A 16,899-nucleotide genomic window follows, 5' to 3' on the forward strand; every position below is an offset into this window, starting at 1 on the left:
AAGGTTTGTTCACGGAAATGTGGGTTGGTTGGTACCATAGAGTGTATAAAGAATATATACATTATAAATATACAGTCTATGGTTTGGACGTGTTTTATTAATGTCATTGTCAAGGGTCTTTAGGAACAGTATGTAAGATTTAGATTTTAATTACATGACCTCACCCAGGTGAACATGTTCACCCCCACAAAAAAATAAAAATAAATAAATAAGCTTGCAGAATCAGCTACATAGTGATTAATGAGCATAAAACCTATAACTGAGTTTACAATATGCTTCTGAAACTTTATAAACTGCAAGTTATTACACAGGCTACATAAGTTTTTTTAATCTACAGACTTTAGGCCTGTGTACATATATTATTTTATTAGTCTAAGTATATCCTTGCTGATAGGCCTATTGTTATAAATGGAAAAGAGCAGAAAAGAGCAATAGGTCTCTCAGTATGTCAAATGACACCCAGTCAGTTGTCGTGGTAACACTGTCAAACATTGTAGCTCTTGGGATCGGAGGAGTCTAACTTTAACTCTCCTTTGTTTGTGTTGTTTGAGCCCATGGAGCGGATCAGTCTGGACCAGTCTGCTCTACAGGCAGTGGACGAGTATTGTGAGTACAGGAGGTCTGTATTACATTATACATGTGTGAGTAATAATGATCATTACCTTCAGTTCACTTCCCAGGCCTGTTAAGTTGCTAAATATGCTATTTGCTAACATGTTTGTCATCTTATTTTCTTAAACAAAAGAGCCATTCTCCAGTTTTAATATGGTTTCTAAGCAGATCTAAGACAACACAGAATATAGGGCCCCCACAGCAAAATTGGCACAGTTATAATTTCAGCTGGAAAAAGGTGTCAAATCAGTTTTAATGTTTTTTGTTTTTTTTTAGTATTTTGTGTTATTGGACATCATATCACCAAATCATACTTTTTTTAATATATGTATAAATATTTCAATACTGTAAATACTCCTATACCTGTACCTATCTGTTGCAACCATCCAAAATAAATGAGTGCAAAACTGTACAGAATTCCTATATTTTTCCTTAAACAGGATCGTGGGAGAGGATGATGGAGGAACATTGTTCACGCCACAGCAGTATGAGGAGTACAAGAGGAGAGTGGTCCCCAGGCGCATACAGAACCGCCTGTATGTGAGCTATGGTGTTGCCGGGGGCCTTGACTGCAAACTGATCGGCCCCGAGACCCCCTGCTTCTGCACACACAGGTATTAGCTACTAACAACTATGCAGAAGGACATGCAGTTCAGAGGAAATATTTGTTTAAAGCAGACCTATTTTGCACAATTGACTTTTTAGCGCTTTTAACCCTTCATCATTTACTCACCTGAAGTTGTATTTGGGGTGATTTGTGCATGTTTGAGCAATAGCTTATTTTCAAGATGCCATTTTGATCATCAACTAACTCTAACTTTGTACTTCTCTTAATCTGTGATTCATAGGATTCTGCAGTTTAGTAATTTTGGTACAAATGAAAAAAAGCGGCTACTCGTGTGATCTGATCTATCCATAGGAGACTCAACTCTATGGCTCTTTTTTGTGATGACGTCAGCTTCCATTGAGTTGCGGATTTGTTTCTTTTATTGAGCTGTTTTAGATGAATATTGCGATTTAAAATGTGCAAAGTAAAACATCCACGGGTGTCATACTATATAGCAGACACAAGCACAATATGTCCTCTTTAACTATTTCCTTTTGTCCATTGTGAAACTGGTTATTCAAATATGACAAATGCTAAAATGCCCAGACATACTAGACATAAAGCATCTGAAAGTATAGAACATGTGAACTAACTGTTCACATGTTCTGTCCAGGTACAAGCAGCACCAGTCTGAGTATGAGGAGCTACCCACACAGCGCCCCCTGGTGTTGCCATGCCATGTGCATGGCTGCCCGTGCTCACAGTACCAGTATGTTCCTCAGATGGGCTCCCGACCAGTGCGCTGCAGGTGCAAACATCTGCCTGAGGAGCACGAAGCCACCATGGGACACCTGTGCTCCAGATGTGAGTGTGGGAGGGGGCTTTGGGATGTCAAAAAAATATACGTTGATTTTACTTTATTGCTGCTGTTTTATATCTTATATTACCCAAAATTGACTGGGCTTGAAGTCGTATTATAATATTATTACTCAAATTATCGAAACCATACCTGGAGTTGGGTTTTATTTCATTCACGCATGTTTCAATAATCTTGTGGTTTATTAGTCTGTCTACATCTCCAAAGCTCAGAATGTTCTGTTCCATCTTGTGATATCATGAGGCAGTAGTTTTTAAGTTAACAGCTACCTTTTACTTTGTGTTTAGTAGATGTTGGGCTGAAATCTTCCAAATGATTCTACTAAAGGGGTATGGAGTTCAAAAATGCAGTGGAGCACTTACTACATGACATCACAAGGGGAACAGTGTGTTTTCCACATATTATGAAGCCATCTGTGTAATTTTGAAGAAATACTGCCAATTATTGGACTTACTCAAGACAGTTGGTTAGTGTTAATGCAACAGCATTAAGTACATTTGAAAATGCAATCAACTGCAAATCCATCACCATCCACACTGATACATTAACTTCTATATAAATATACAAAAATATTATATAAAACTCTAGACAATAATCTGACAAACCTGATGTGATGTGCAGTAGTTTCACTGGTGGGAGGCACAATGATTGTGTTGTGATAGCTTTGTTGTGGAAAATTATAACTAGATGAATAATAATCCATTTACAAAGCCTGGTGAGTTATGAAATACCAAAAGGTTTATTCTGTGTTACAACTGATAGAACAGGGCCTAAGCCTGCCCTGGCCACAGACTGGCAGCCTTCTATTGTCCTAAGCAAGTCTTTAATCAGTCTCCCTTTAGTCTCTCCCTTCAGAGCATCTGAGCTCTGAGTATTTATACTAGAATTACAAAACATCAGTCATTACAGACAGTAAAACAACAAAGGCTTTCCTGGAGGATGGGACAGAGCCTTCACACATGTTAATGTCTGGTCTGGGTCACTGACAGACTGACACAGATCAAATGCGTTCACACAAAGACATATGATAAGAATATTTTCTTCACAACATTAATATAGATACATTTCCATCCAAATTTCCATATATATATATATATATATATATATATATATATATATATATATATATATATATATATATATATATATATATATATATATATATATAATACACACACACATATATGTTTGTACGTATGTGTATATATATATATATATATATATATATATATATATATATATATATATATAAATAATACACACACACACATATATGTTTGTACGTATGTGTGTGTGTGTATATATATATATATATATATATATATATATATATATATATATATATATATATATATAGATAGATAGATAGATAGATGTATAAAGTAACAAAGACTAACAATCTAAAAAAAAAAAAAAAAAAGGAGTGGATAATTTAACTACATCCAATAATTTCTTATTGACAACTGTTCAAATGTTAAACACATATATATATAAATAATACACACACACACATATATGTTTGTACGTATGTGTGTGTGTGTATATATATATATATATATATATATATATATATATATATATATATATATATATATATATATATATATATATATATATGTATAGATAGATAGATAGATGTATAAAGTAACAAAGACTAACAATCTAAAAAAAAAAAAAAAAAGGAGTGGATAATTTAACTACATCCAATAATTTCTTATTGACAACTGTTCAAATGTTAAACACATATTTTCTGATAATGCACAATTTACACCGTACAGTTTGACTGATCAGGTCATGACTTCTGGTGTCACACTCTGTACTTAAGCACAATTTTCTGCATGTGAATCAGTTTTCAGCTTTTTTTTTTTTTTACATGCTGATACAGTTCTTCACACTTAACATTGTGAGTGCATTAGAGTTAGTAAAATTAGTAAAATAATTAATAATGTTGGAAATGTGATCATTTTCAATGCATCATAGTGTTGACATGACGCATTTTGCACTTATATTATATCTCCATTCTTATACCTGACAGATGGGCACTGCTGCTTTGAATTTACTCTCCCTCATGAGAAAGTTCAGCCCGTCTTTACACTTAAATGCACAGGGAATCTCATCCTTTTTCACCCTTTTACTAGCCAGTAACCCTAGATTGGATTTTCACCTAGTGACTGTTTGCTAAATAGCAGGGACTTTCACCTGTCTGACTGTTTATTTGCTAATAGAATACAATCAAGTAGGGCTCAAAGCTAGATATTATATAAAGCAAAGTGTAGCAAAACTAAACCGATGTTTATGTTTACAGAGTGTCTCACAGTTTGCTTTGTCTATTATATTCTGCTCTTCAGAGCTGATCTGTGGCATAGGTGATGTTTCCCTCACAGTATCTCTGCTGGATTATCAGGTAGATATCATGTTAAAACACAAGGACAAGCCTGGGAAAAAACCTGGGAAAAAAACCTTCAGGCCCCTTCAGCGTTCACACATGTTAATGTCTGGTCTGGTGTCGCTGACAGACTGACACAGATCAAACACATTTACACAACGACATACATACACATACACAAGAACATTTTCCTCACAACATGAATACACATAAATTTCCATCAGAGTGCTCTGAAGGGAGAGATACACAAAGGGATGCGGAACTCAGAGGGTCAAAAACCACAATTAAACTTATAAAACATGTTAATACAGGCCTAATAAGAGTCAGGTTTGTGCAGATGCAAGATCATTCAGAGTGTTTTTTATATATATATATATATATATATATATATATATATATATATATATATATATATATATATATATATATATATATATATATATATATATATATATATATATATATATATATATATATATATATATATACACACACACACACACATAATATTTCCCCTCTGTATTCCTGTAGGCAGCTCCTGTCGGGGGTTCTACAGTCCCTCTACCTGTGGGTGTGGTCAGCCCTACTCCGCCCATCGCACGCTGGTCAGTTTGAACTACCACAACCACACAACCACTATAGGGTCAGTCATGTCTATGCAAAATGACTGTTATAGCTCTTAACCATGTTATATTCTTACTTCTTCATCAAACCTTATGTGGGATTCTTGAATTTCTGCATGTTTGAGTAAACAGTTAAACCTTCTTCTGTATTCACTTCATCTGGTGGTAATCCAGAAGAGCTCCTCTGTGTTTTTAAAGGTCATTCACTTTCATCATACTTCTCATTATTACTGTGCTCTCATGTGTTCCAGCTGTTGACATAAGGCCTCAGATAAATACAGATTATACAGTGCAACCAGTCTAGAGCCAGGCCAGTCTTCAGATGGGTGTCAGTCTCACATAAACCAACTGTTCCTCACATAAAAGCATGAGTCTGCTCCTTTACTCACCCTCATTCCACAAATACCCTCTGTATGATGAGAGCTGTGTCCTCTGAGCTCTGCTGTGATCCACTGACCTCTTGTTCCTCTCTGGACTGTATCACAAAGAGCTTAAGTTAAAAACACAGCGCAATTTGGTCCTCATTCAAGCTCCAGAGTGCAGGTGCAATCAGCAGAGGTGGCAGAGGTTTGTACTCAACATTACTTTAAAATAATATTACTCAAGTAGTGACCTAAATAGTTACACAAGAGTATAAAAAGATTATTTGAAGAAAATATTACTTTAGAAATAATCCCTACATTATGGTATTTCTAAAGAATAGACCTCAAAAATAAATAAATACTTAAAATATTAAATCATATCTGAAGGAGCAATGGAAGAAACACAAACATTTAAATCATCATCACTGAATCATTACTGTCGACATGAAGCTTTTGTCACTTGTAGAATTACTCATAGTGACAAGAGTAATCGCAACTTACTGTTACACTGTACAATATACAGTATTACTAAAGTAAGAGTATGTTCTAATAAAACTTTTCTGAAAAGTACAATTTCTTCAAAAAATTACTCAAATAAATGTAACTGAACACTAGCTTCTTCTTACGGTCAGCCCCGTTTCCCCATTTCTGAATAGACCAACCCTCCAGCTGGGTACTTCTGTGGCCTCTTGTGAGTATGACTACATGACTGCTAAGTAACAAAAGCTTTATGTTGACAATATGAAATTATTTGAGCATTTGTATTTCTTGCAAGGCTCCTTCAGATATGATTTAGTTTGTCTCGTGTTTTGTCTTTCAAATTGGCCTAATATTATTTTGAAGTAACGTTACACTGTAGGATCTGTAGTTTGCTTGTGCATGATCTCCTCTGGTTATGTTGTGTCTCTGTAGGTGGAGAGCAGACAGGAGAGGCAGGCCCGTGGAGCTCCTCTGGGTTGGGACGTCCCGTACGCGGCCATGGGGGGTTTGACAGGGTACAGCTCTCTCATGGACGGATACCTCAGACTGGACAGCAGCGGAGCAGGACACACGGGGAATACATGTGATTGTACAGTGCATTTGTCAAGTGTGCAAAAGCCTAAAGAATCAACTAAATGTTCTGCAGTTTCTTTAAACAATAAATAACAGTTACACGCAGTTACAAACACATTTGGATAATTTTTTTGGTAAAGTAAATAAATTGTTTTCAGTATCAACATCGGTATCAGAACAGAAAAAGCTGTATCAGTATGTACTTGTCCTCTGTGAACAGGCCCCTGCTGGAGTAAGGCCAGGTGCTCCACAAGAACTACCATTCTGAACCACCAGATGCTCAACAGCGGATCAGAGGAGGAAATCTACTTAATGTATCAATCCAGGGCTCATGACAAGGACAGAGAGAGTCCAAATCCCCCAAAATCTGAAAACATCAGCTCACCATCAGCAGAAGGCACTCACTTGTAGATGACAGTTTAGTCAGTTCTGATTAACCAGAGGGAAAACACTGTAGACTCAAGTGAATTGTAGCCAGGGCAACAAAACAACAAAACAATACAGCTCATTTGGAATACTGCAGGGTTTTTTTCCAGCTTGAGAACATGACTATCATCAGAACTGTTTTGCATCCTAACAAGCTTCACAAATGTACCATTAGCCAGTTGTAATGTGTTAATGCACCATTAGCTAATTGCAATTTGCTAATCAATACAAACTCTACCAGTATTGGAAATAAAAAAAAATATAAAAATAAATAAATCAAAAAGAGTTCATGGATTTGTTTTTGTTTTTTATTATTATTATGCATATTATTTCCTTTTTTAACCAAGTTTTAACATTTTTCCCTCACCGAAAATATGAAGTTGTATTTTAATCTGTGTTTTGTAAGTCATCGCCTTCTAAGCCCAATAAAAACATGCAATACATACCTGGTTTAGTACTGGTTTAGACCTGGTTCAGACCTGCTTCAGACCTGTTTCATACCTTGTTCAGACCTGGTTTAGTACTGGTTTAGACCTGGTTCAAACCTGGTTTAGTTCTGATTTAATCTTGCTTTAGTCCTGGTTTAGTCCTGGTTCAGAACTGGGTTAGTCCTTGTAGTAGTGACAATACAATACATAGGGTATTTTAAATTCTAGGTGATTATTGGCAACAAAATGGCAGAACCCAGTGTGCCTAACTGAATGGTCAAAAATAAATGCATGAAAAGAGGTTATGCACCAGAGACCCACACATTTTTGACCACACTCATGTATTAATTTTGTTTTCGTTTTGGTGCAAACAGAACAGATCAAATCAAAAACCCCATTTGCTAAAACCCAGTCAGACCTTCTGGCTGTGACATGAGTAGGGGGTGCTCATCATGGCACTACTTTTTGTGATTTCCTTAAAATGGGTTAGTCCTGGTTCAGGCCTGATTCAAACCTGGAACAGACCTGGTTTAGTCCTGGTTTAGTCCTGGAATAAGCCCATGAGATGTTCAGAGGACTCTGGTAAAGTCATATTTACACTTTTATGTTTTAACCTGGTTATATCTAGTTCAGACCTAGTTCAGACCTGGTTTAGTCCTGGTTCAGACCTAGTTCAGACCTGGTTTAGTTCTAGTTCAGACCTAGTTCAGACCTGGTTTAGTCCTGGTTCAGACCTAGTTCAGACCTTTGATGCTACAACATGACACAGAAACAACTGCGTGGGATAGTATCATGCTGTTGTTCCCATCTCACCCACTTATTGTTGTTTTCTCAGTCTTGAAAGTGCACCATGACAGAGAATCAGTTGCTTCTCACATAGGCAGTCATTTCCCATGATTCCTAGCAAATTGGGATGCTGATTGGATGAAAGTGAATAAACCTGTCACAAGTGTCTGGAACGCAGCATTAAAACAGTGAGTCTTAGGGCTTTGAGCATCAGTTAGTGATGGGACTCTTTTATGGGATCCAAATCTTTCAAAGAGGCTTTTAAAATACTGGCTCTTTTACTATTTATATGACAGAAGCCATCGGGAGAATTTTATTTTCTAATTTTATCTACATACCAATCCCAGAGAGAAATGACCTTTTGTTGAAAATGAGGGTGGGAGTGTCATAACCTTTGGAATGATGTAGAATCCAAATAAAACTTCCCACTACAATAATAATAATTTAAAAACAAATTGATATTATGATGTGAAATCTGTTTTTTGTCCACAAAGCTTTCACTGTACCTGCTGCCTGCTCTGCTTCTGTGCTGATTCTTGTCTCGATTCAGCGTTAATCAGGATAAAAATGCATTAAAATGAGAAAAATAAAAATAAAAATGAGACCCAGATCCAACCATTCATGTTAACAAACTATTTAAAAGAGCTGACTTGTTCACAGATGTCACATCGATATCAGCAGTACGATCCTGTACAAGTCTCAGGTCACAGACCTACATCACCCATGCCCCCACACGATGTAGTGTTACAGTGAATACCCCACAGAAGTGTAATACTTCCTCTTTAAAGTGTCAAACTGATCAATCATGCATTTTTTTCAACTATGGCTCTAAAAAATACTTGAATGTACTTGTATCCATGTAGAGAGATTCATACAGTGGAACATTCCAGGTAAAGCAATAAAATCTCCACGAGGACAAGAAGGTGCCAGACCCTCCACCAGAAAAGTTTCATAGTGCACCTTTATTTTTCATTTTCCTCTGCGGACATTTTGTTTGAAAACCTCAAGGTAAAACTGACCATTTAGCTCTGTCCTCCAAAACGCTTTTCTTTGCATGACCACTTGGAGGCAGCAGAGAGCAAGCAATTTCCCAAAGGCTACAGCACCCACAAGAGATCACCACTTACTGAAATAAAGTGGTCAGGAATATTCAACTCAGTGATGACTCTACATTGTCTAGAGCAGTGCTAATCCATCTGATCACATGCAATATTTAGATTCATGACTGAATGACATTAAAAAACACATTGCCATAGCATTTTTTATTACATATTTTCTATAAAGCATGATAGTCTAAGTATGACCTTTTGCAAGAGCACAATTTAATCAACATATCTAAAAGGAACTGTATTTAAGGATTTAAAATTCCATAAACTTGACCTATGTATGTCCATACTTACAGTATGATGTAAACATGTTCAAATCAAACTACTCAAATTACTGATCACAAGCATAATGATGAGTTATTCTCAATTACAAAAACATTGGACATGAGGCCAAGCTGTTTCTGTTATAATTTGGAGTTTTGGTTCTTAAAACGATTATCCAATCAGAAAGCAGAATAAGACTCACACAACTCATTTGTTCTGCCACTTTCAGTGCTGAAATCAATGGGCTTAATCCTTAAAACCTAAATTCCCTGATCTGAATGGTCACTACCTAAATCCCAGCTCCTGCAGCCAATCATGAATTCGTGCTAGTGCAGCCTCTGCAGCTCAGTGAGTGAATTCTGGAGGTTCTGAGTTTTCACATGAGGCCTGTACATATACTGAGAATGAGGAAAAAAAAAGGATGCGTCCTCTATTTGCAGGTTAAGGCAATGGGAACCCAGGTTCAGTTGTGAATGCAATAGATTTTTAAAATTGTAAGAGTACAGGTTACAGGTAGTGCACATCAAGTCCTCTGATTAAGCTGAGCACAGTCTGCAAAAGGAGGACTCTTCAAAATCACCACTTAATCAATAAAGGACCAAGATAATTGCAAACTACAGACCCTGACAATGGAAATGACTCATGTCTTTTCTGTGTACCTTTTGTGTACCTTTACTAATAATACTACTACTACTATTATGTACTTTTCACTTGAGCTTTTAATTCAACAAGACAATGTGACAAGTTTTTAAGTTGGGTTCACGTAACATCATGTACAGGAAGTGCTCCACTGTGTTTTTAAACTCCATACACCTTGACTAGAAACATTTGGATGATTTCAGGCCTAGAGTTGGCTATTTCTACTGAACTAAAGGTAAAAGGAGCTGTTAACTTGAAAACTACCAAAACATGACATCACAAGGTGCAACAGAGGGCAAAGCTAAAAACTAGTATGCTAATACACTCTTCCTGATTCTTGGTAATAAAATGCTCACTCTATGTGCAGCACTAACTTTCATCAAAAATATAAAATAAACAACATATTAGAGTTCAGATTAATTAAAATAAAGAACCCAAATGATTTGCCTTAAAAAAATAGCATTAGCATTGAGACACAAACACTTCAGTGTCTCCAGTGTCTGGTGAAGTATTAATTTTATTTGTGTAGTGTTTAACATGTCAGTGATGTCCACCCACAGCTGCTCTGATTTGGGAAAACCCCATAGAGATTAAAATGGACAGGGAATAGTGAGGTTGGCGGTTGCTGTTGTGCACAGAGACAGAAAGTACACAGCAGACTTATTTTGGCCTGAAGAGCTGCTTACACGGGGTGAGAAATCCGGTATAGGGCCTTTAATATTGGTTTGAAAGACAGATTTTCAAAAAACTCAAGATGAAGATCATGAGATTTTTAGCAGTGCATTTTGTCCAGTGTTTGAACCGATTAAGTACGTGATTGTGGTTAAATATATTCAAATACGGAGGCTACGGTTGTATTAATAATATAATAATCCAGTTGGTTACGCAGATCAGAGTCACACCACTGTCCCACTTTGAGCAGAAACACGGATTTAATGAGAAATCACCACTCACAAATGTACACGTATCCAGGGTGCTCATATCGACTAGAAGGATTATACCACGGATTCAAATGATTCATTTACACTAATAAACAAGAGATATTGAGTTCATTTTACAGTCTTAATTAAAGTAAGCCATTTCATTTAAGCATCTTTCAGTAATCTTGCTTCAAAACATTTGCACTTCATTTCAATTTTCTACATAAACTTTCACTTAAACTATGAAAGTAGGGTTATCAAAAGTATTGAAAGTTACAAGTCTATTCCATAGTATCAAAATAGAGTTTGAAATATCGTGACCACACTAACATGCAGTGCTCCTCTGTGTTTCCATATCTCAGTATTTATGGGAGTGTGCCACTTACAATAATCACAAGGTATTTTCATAATCCAACAGAAATGTGTTAAAACATCATTTGAAATATATTAATGAAGATTTCAGTATCAGAGAATTGTCAAAGGATTGTAAATGATGATAATAACATAAGTTTGTTTATTTAAAGAGGAGGTATTTTACTTCTATGGGGTTGTAACACATAACATTTAGATCACCATGTTTACCTTTTATTGTTGTGAAAATTCTATCTTCGCTGAAACAACGTATTAACATTAACGACACACTGAGTCTGCCCTCCCTTTGCTAAGTTACTCCCCTTCAGAGCTCTATCACAACACAATCACAGTGTATCCCGCTAATGAATCTACTGCAGATTGCATCAGGTTTGTGAAGTTGCTGTGTACAGTTTTGTATGTGCGGGGACATGGGTGTCTTAGGCTTGTGGACTGAGACTTGTACAGAATCTTACAGCTAACTGTAAAGAGGGTTTGAATGGGGCCTGTGAGAGATTGCGAAAATACGAATGCATGGGTGACATCTAAAATCTATTCAGGGAAAATTTTTGATGAGAGAACCACGTTAAAATATGGCAGAAAGCTCTTGATTTTGCTTAAACAATACCTGCATTTCTACCCATATAAAATGTATATATTTCCAAAATTTGCACCAGACAAGCACACGACAAATGCTATTTTATTTATGAATATTTTTGTTTTACCTTTTCTACAGTTGAAATTGTCTATAGTTTCTGATATCTGCTGGTGCATGGAGGAGTTAAGCAGTTTAAATGAGGCTAAAACAACAGCTGTAATTCAAAGTTAGGCATGATCAAAACAACTCTTGTGAAGGTGTGTGGAGTTTAAAAACACAGTGGACTATTTCCTGTATTAACATTTAATGACATCACAAGGAGAAACAAGGAGTGTTTTCTGTTTGAGAATATAACACCACTTAGATATGCAGGATTTGTGTGCTGAACATGTGTGAATGAAACAAAACATAGTTCCAGGTATATTTTTTAATGGGGAAAGAACATTACAACATATATCAGAAATAGTACAACATATGGCCCCTTTAAAAACATATTACGAATAATGAATATATTCCCCACTTCTATTCAAACATTACAACATGGTTTAGCATTTTATAGCACCTTATGCAAAACAATAAAAGGTAACATGGTGATCTAAATATGTTATAATAAATACCCTGTCGAAGTGTAAGGAGGTTTTTAAGGAGTTCAGGTCTAGAAAGGTCAGAGGAGCGACAAGTCTAAGTGTAGTTTTCAGGTAAGTACTTCATGTCCTGTGTGAGGAGAGGGCTCAGGAGAAGGACCCCAGCATAGCGTCCTCTCCACTGACCACAGGGTGAATAAGCCTCTACTGATGTGAAGGGCCCTCAGGGAGCCAAGAACTTACACCAAACATCTCCACTCATCCTGAAGACCTCCAATCTGAAGATCTCACATTTTCATTCAGAAACAGATCTAAACTGTTTGAGCTTTGTGGTCATCTTCCATATGTTGATTTTGTTTTCATTCTCATATATAGTACTGTTTGGTTTGAACTTCTTCATAAGCATTTCAAACCAGGAAATGTTCCTATGTGTTACTTATTTCATCATTTTGGTGACCTTTGCAGTTGTAATTTGTGTTTTGTCTTAAAATAATGGCTATATTTGGGAAAAAGTGAGTAGATATGTGTTAGTCCTCCCTCTGCTGACAACAATAGGTGTGACAAAAGCCTCAAAGCAATGGAGGCGCCATGTTAATATATCCATCTGTTTGTAGTGAACACAGAAGCACAGAAATGCTCAGAATGAATCTGGTGATGGTTTATGGACCTCCAAACTGTGTAAACCTTAGAGTTTCTGATATAGGCCTATTACAGAACTGCCTGGGTAGAATTTAAGCAGAGTGATTTCTGAGTGCTTGGAGAAGAGGACCTTGTAAACAGGATTAATGAAGCAACATTTGTGTTCTTGGGCAAGACATTTAACCAGACCACTCTACCAACTGAGCTACTGTAGCCCCAGTATCAGCAGAGCTTACTGGCCATGCTCTGCACTTGATTCTAAGTTAATATTGTATCAGTGATAAGGAAAAAAAACACATATTGGTTGATCTCTATTGAAAATATGACTCATGTAAACTGTCTACATTTACTCATATGTGCTATTTTGAAGAGCGTAATGTGTCAGTGCTCAGTGGGGCAGCTCCATGTCCACTCAGCTGTATGCTAACACGTTAACTCGTGTGCTGACTATGGTGCTAGTTTCACACAGCTGGTCCGTAGGTTGAACTTCCTGTGTGCGTATGGGGAGAGGGTGACAGTCTGCACCTGGGTCCCTCTGATGCCTGCTGCCTCACCTGGCTCTCCATCATGTCCTGCTCCTCCTGTTGCTGTGGAGAGGTGCTGAGGTGGAAGAGAGGACGCTACATCTGACACCTCCAATCCAACATTCACGAGTCTGATGTGTGTGGACAGAGTGCAGTCTGTTCCATGAACCTGTTTAAGTGACTCAATCAGACTCAATAAAACATGGCTGCAGGTCATGTCATGCATTCATTAATGAACGAGTATTATGTTAAAACAACTTTTTGGAGTTTTCTACCATGTTATAACATTGTTCCCTAAAGGTGCACTTTAACTTGCTGTCAGTCATCCTCAGTGGGCCGTCTCATCATTAGAATTTTACTGACAGAAAACTGCATCTCAAGTGACGCATTCAAGAGTGGGCTGCTGTATCAATATATATATAATATTATATATATATATATATATATATATATATATATATATATATATATATATATATATATATATATATATATATATATATATATATATATATATATATATATATATATATATATATATGATATAGATATATATATATATCTATATCATGTCACTGTCCTTGTCATATCATGAATCGTGATATGACAGGGACAGTGTATATTAAAAAGAGTGTATTAAATGCTAACACATAACATATTTCACCATGTTACTATGTTAAAACAACGTTTTAACATGTTTTATAAGTTTCACTTCCATTTTTGAAGCTCTGAGTTTCCCTCCATTTGCTCCCAGCACCAAGTCACTCCCCCTTCAGAGCACTATCACAACACAATCAGTGTGCATTTCACCAATGAAACTATTTCACGTCACATCAGGTTTGTCAAGTTATAGTGTATTGTTTTGTATCATGTTTTTGTATATTTTGGAAATTACCCTGCAGGAGCATGGGTGACGTAGGCTTGTGGGCTGAGTGTTGCATAGAGTCTTACAGCTAACCATAAAGAGGGCTTGAACAGTGCCACGAGAGATTGCTAGATTACTCAGGCATGCATGGATGACATCTAAAACCTCTTCAGGCCTGTTTTTGATGAGGGAACATTATAACATGGTAGAAAGCTCCAAAAAGTCTTTTTTGCATAATATCCTCTCTTTAATGAACATTTCTGTAAAGGCAGATACACCACAAGGGTAATTTTCATCCGTTCTGTGTACAAAACTGTTTACAACTACTACAACCATTTACATGCACAGCCATAGAACACATGAGCAGATTGACGTGTAACATTCAGAACATTAGTGACGTGCAAACATTCAGGCTATTGTTGCCCAGGCAACCCTTTTTGCCTCTTTGCCTGACCTACGCCTCCCAGGTTTTTTTTTTTTATTTTTATTTTTATTTTTTATTAAATAGTCCTTGAGACATAAGCTATCAATCAAAAGTTTGGACACACTTGCATTTATGTTTCTTTATTTGCTCTAGTACTACCTGTTACTTTTTTTTTCCATACAATTTCAGCATCAAGATCTTAGTGAACAGGATTACTTACATGTGTGAAGGAAATGAAATGATGCTAAAATCAATTTATAAATCCACAAGGTTGATGGAGAACACGTCTCTCTTAACATCAAATCACAAAGGCCTAGTTTATCTATCCCTTATCACCACAGAGAGCTCTTAACCTGTTTTCTGCAGTCTGACAAGACAGTACAATTAAAGTCCCCTCACATTGGTAACCCCAGACCACAGCAGACCATAGCTACAGGCCTCTCCTGCCTCCTGCCTGTTCAAAAGCATGGCTCATCCTCTGAACCTGATCTCCATGGACACCTGCGCAGCCCGACCTCCTCTCCTCTTCAGCCCTGAGGAGCTTAAATTGGCAATTAGATGACAAACGAACGCTTGATTACCCAGCAACGGTGCAGAGGCACAGTGCGTGAGGTGAGGACCAAAACTCCTCAGCTCTACAGGTTTAAGGGGTAACGGAATTCAAAGTGAGTTAAAAATTGGCAAAATTTGTGTTCATGAATTTGTAATTATAATGGAATTCTGTTTTACAATCTCATACCAGGAGGAGCCTGATTTGTTGATGTGTTGCTGTTGATTAGGCGACCAATTATGCTTTGAGTAATCAACAATTGTGATTAAATAACTGTAAGAATTTGTGTTGTTTTGATATACTGTATGTGTCTGTGTACACTGGTGTATGAGTGTGTGTGAATGGGTGAGTGGTTCCTTGATGTAAAGAGCTTTGAGTGACTTGAAGGTGGAAAAATGCTGTATAAAAACGTGACCATTTACATCTTTTGTCATACGAGACCAAAACAATACTCGAGAACTCAACTAGTGGGCTACATAAATAAAAGTAGAAGCACTTCAGAGTAAAAAAAAACAACGTATTTCACAAAGACTTTGAGAGCTTCAGAGTCAAATGTAAAGTGTTGATAAAGAATTGTGCTGATTTGTGGTGCAATTATGTGTGGTGTGGGTCCAAGCCACAGGGGCAGTAATAAGAGCTCACCCTCATAGTACATGAAAGGTCATTTCAGCTCAAGTAATGTAATAAGCAAAGAATTGTAACAGGACTTAACGTTAACTGTCAAGGATGATACCTGCAGAAACCAGTCTAGTGTAATATTCTGACCTTGAGCCAATGATGAAGGGGCACTACTGCTCTGGAATCAAAAAGCACTCTTATGTTTCCTTTAGAGACTTCTAAATTCTAAAGTTTAATGGAGATTTACAATAAGACTAAAAAGATTTTATTTCGAAAAGCCACTAAATTATAAATATATTTAAAACACTTCCCTAGTCCCTGCAAATTTGTCCTCTGCATCTGACCGGTGCAGTGCCTGGGGACCCATCTCCAGATCTTGAGCTGGGCCAGTCAGGACCTCAGCTGGAGGAATTTACTTATTCCTCGAGGTTTCGCTTTTTTCCCCACAGTTTTTTGTTTTTTTTTGTTTTTCCTTTGCTGAGAAGGAGGGTCTAAGAACAGGGCATGTTCTGGAACATTTATCCATTTGCCTGTTTTCTGTTGATTAATTTGCTTGTCTGTTTCTCATTATTTATCATGTTCAGCCCTAAGAGGCGACTGCTGAAGTGATTGTGGGCTTTACAAAAATACATTGAATTGAAATTGAATGACTAATTATTAAGCAGAGTAAGAAAAGTCTGTGTATCGCAATCTAGTCTCCTACTCTAATCGATGCAG

The 16,899-nt window shown here is 36.8% G+C and overlaps 2 protein-coding genes across 2 annotated transcripts in view; both read left to right on the forward strand.

Annotated features, from left to right (window-relative positions):
• The window catches only part of igf2bp3 (insulin-like growth factor 2 mRNA binding protein 3), a 47,586-nt gene extending 30,936 nt beyond the window's left edge, over positions 1-16,650 (forward strand). Inside the window, exon 13 of the transcript XR_008648896.1 lies at positions 16,632-16,650. The gene's annotated coding sequence lies outside the window, so the exon portion shown is untranslated. The remainder of the gene's footprint in view (positions 1-16,631) is intronic.
• Positions 555-6,871, forward strand: fam221a (family with sequence similarity 221 member A). The gene is made up of 6 exons (XM_033974889.1): positions 555-619; positions 1,053-1,226; positions 1,833-2,023; positions 4,954-5,027; positions 6,320-6,476; positions 6,681-6,871. Exons 1-6 carry the CDS (start codon positions 555-557, stop codon positions 6,869-6,871), a joined length of 852 nt encoding a protein of 283 aa, XP_033830780.1.
• Positions 16,651-16,899: the final 249 nt, after the last annotated feature.

Source organism: Periophthalmus magnuspinnatus, chromosome 11 (genome assembly GCF_009829125.3).
Source record: "Periophthalmus magnuspinnatus isolate fPerMag1 chromosome 11, fPerMag1.2.pri, whole genome shotgun sequence".
Lineage (NCBI taxonomy): Eukaryota > Metazoa > Chordata > Actinopteri > Gobiiformes > Gobiidae > Periophthalmus > Periophthalmus magnuspinnatus.

Excerpts from the sequence above, each read along its gene's own strand:
- fam221a (XM_033974889.1), top strand. The coding sequence starts at position 555 with ATGGAGCGGATCAGTCTGGACCAGTCTGCTCTACAGGCAGTGGACGAG. Across the intron at positions 1,227-1,832 it reads CCCTGCTTCTGCACACACAG|GTACAAGCAGCACCAGTCTG; the intron begins GTATTAGCTACT and ends TGTTCTGTCCAG. Across the intron at positions 2,024-4,953 it reads GGGACACCTGTGCTCCAGAT|GCAGCTCCTGTCGGGGGTTC; the intron begins GTGAGTGTGGGA and ends GTATTCCTGTAG.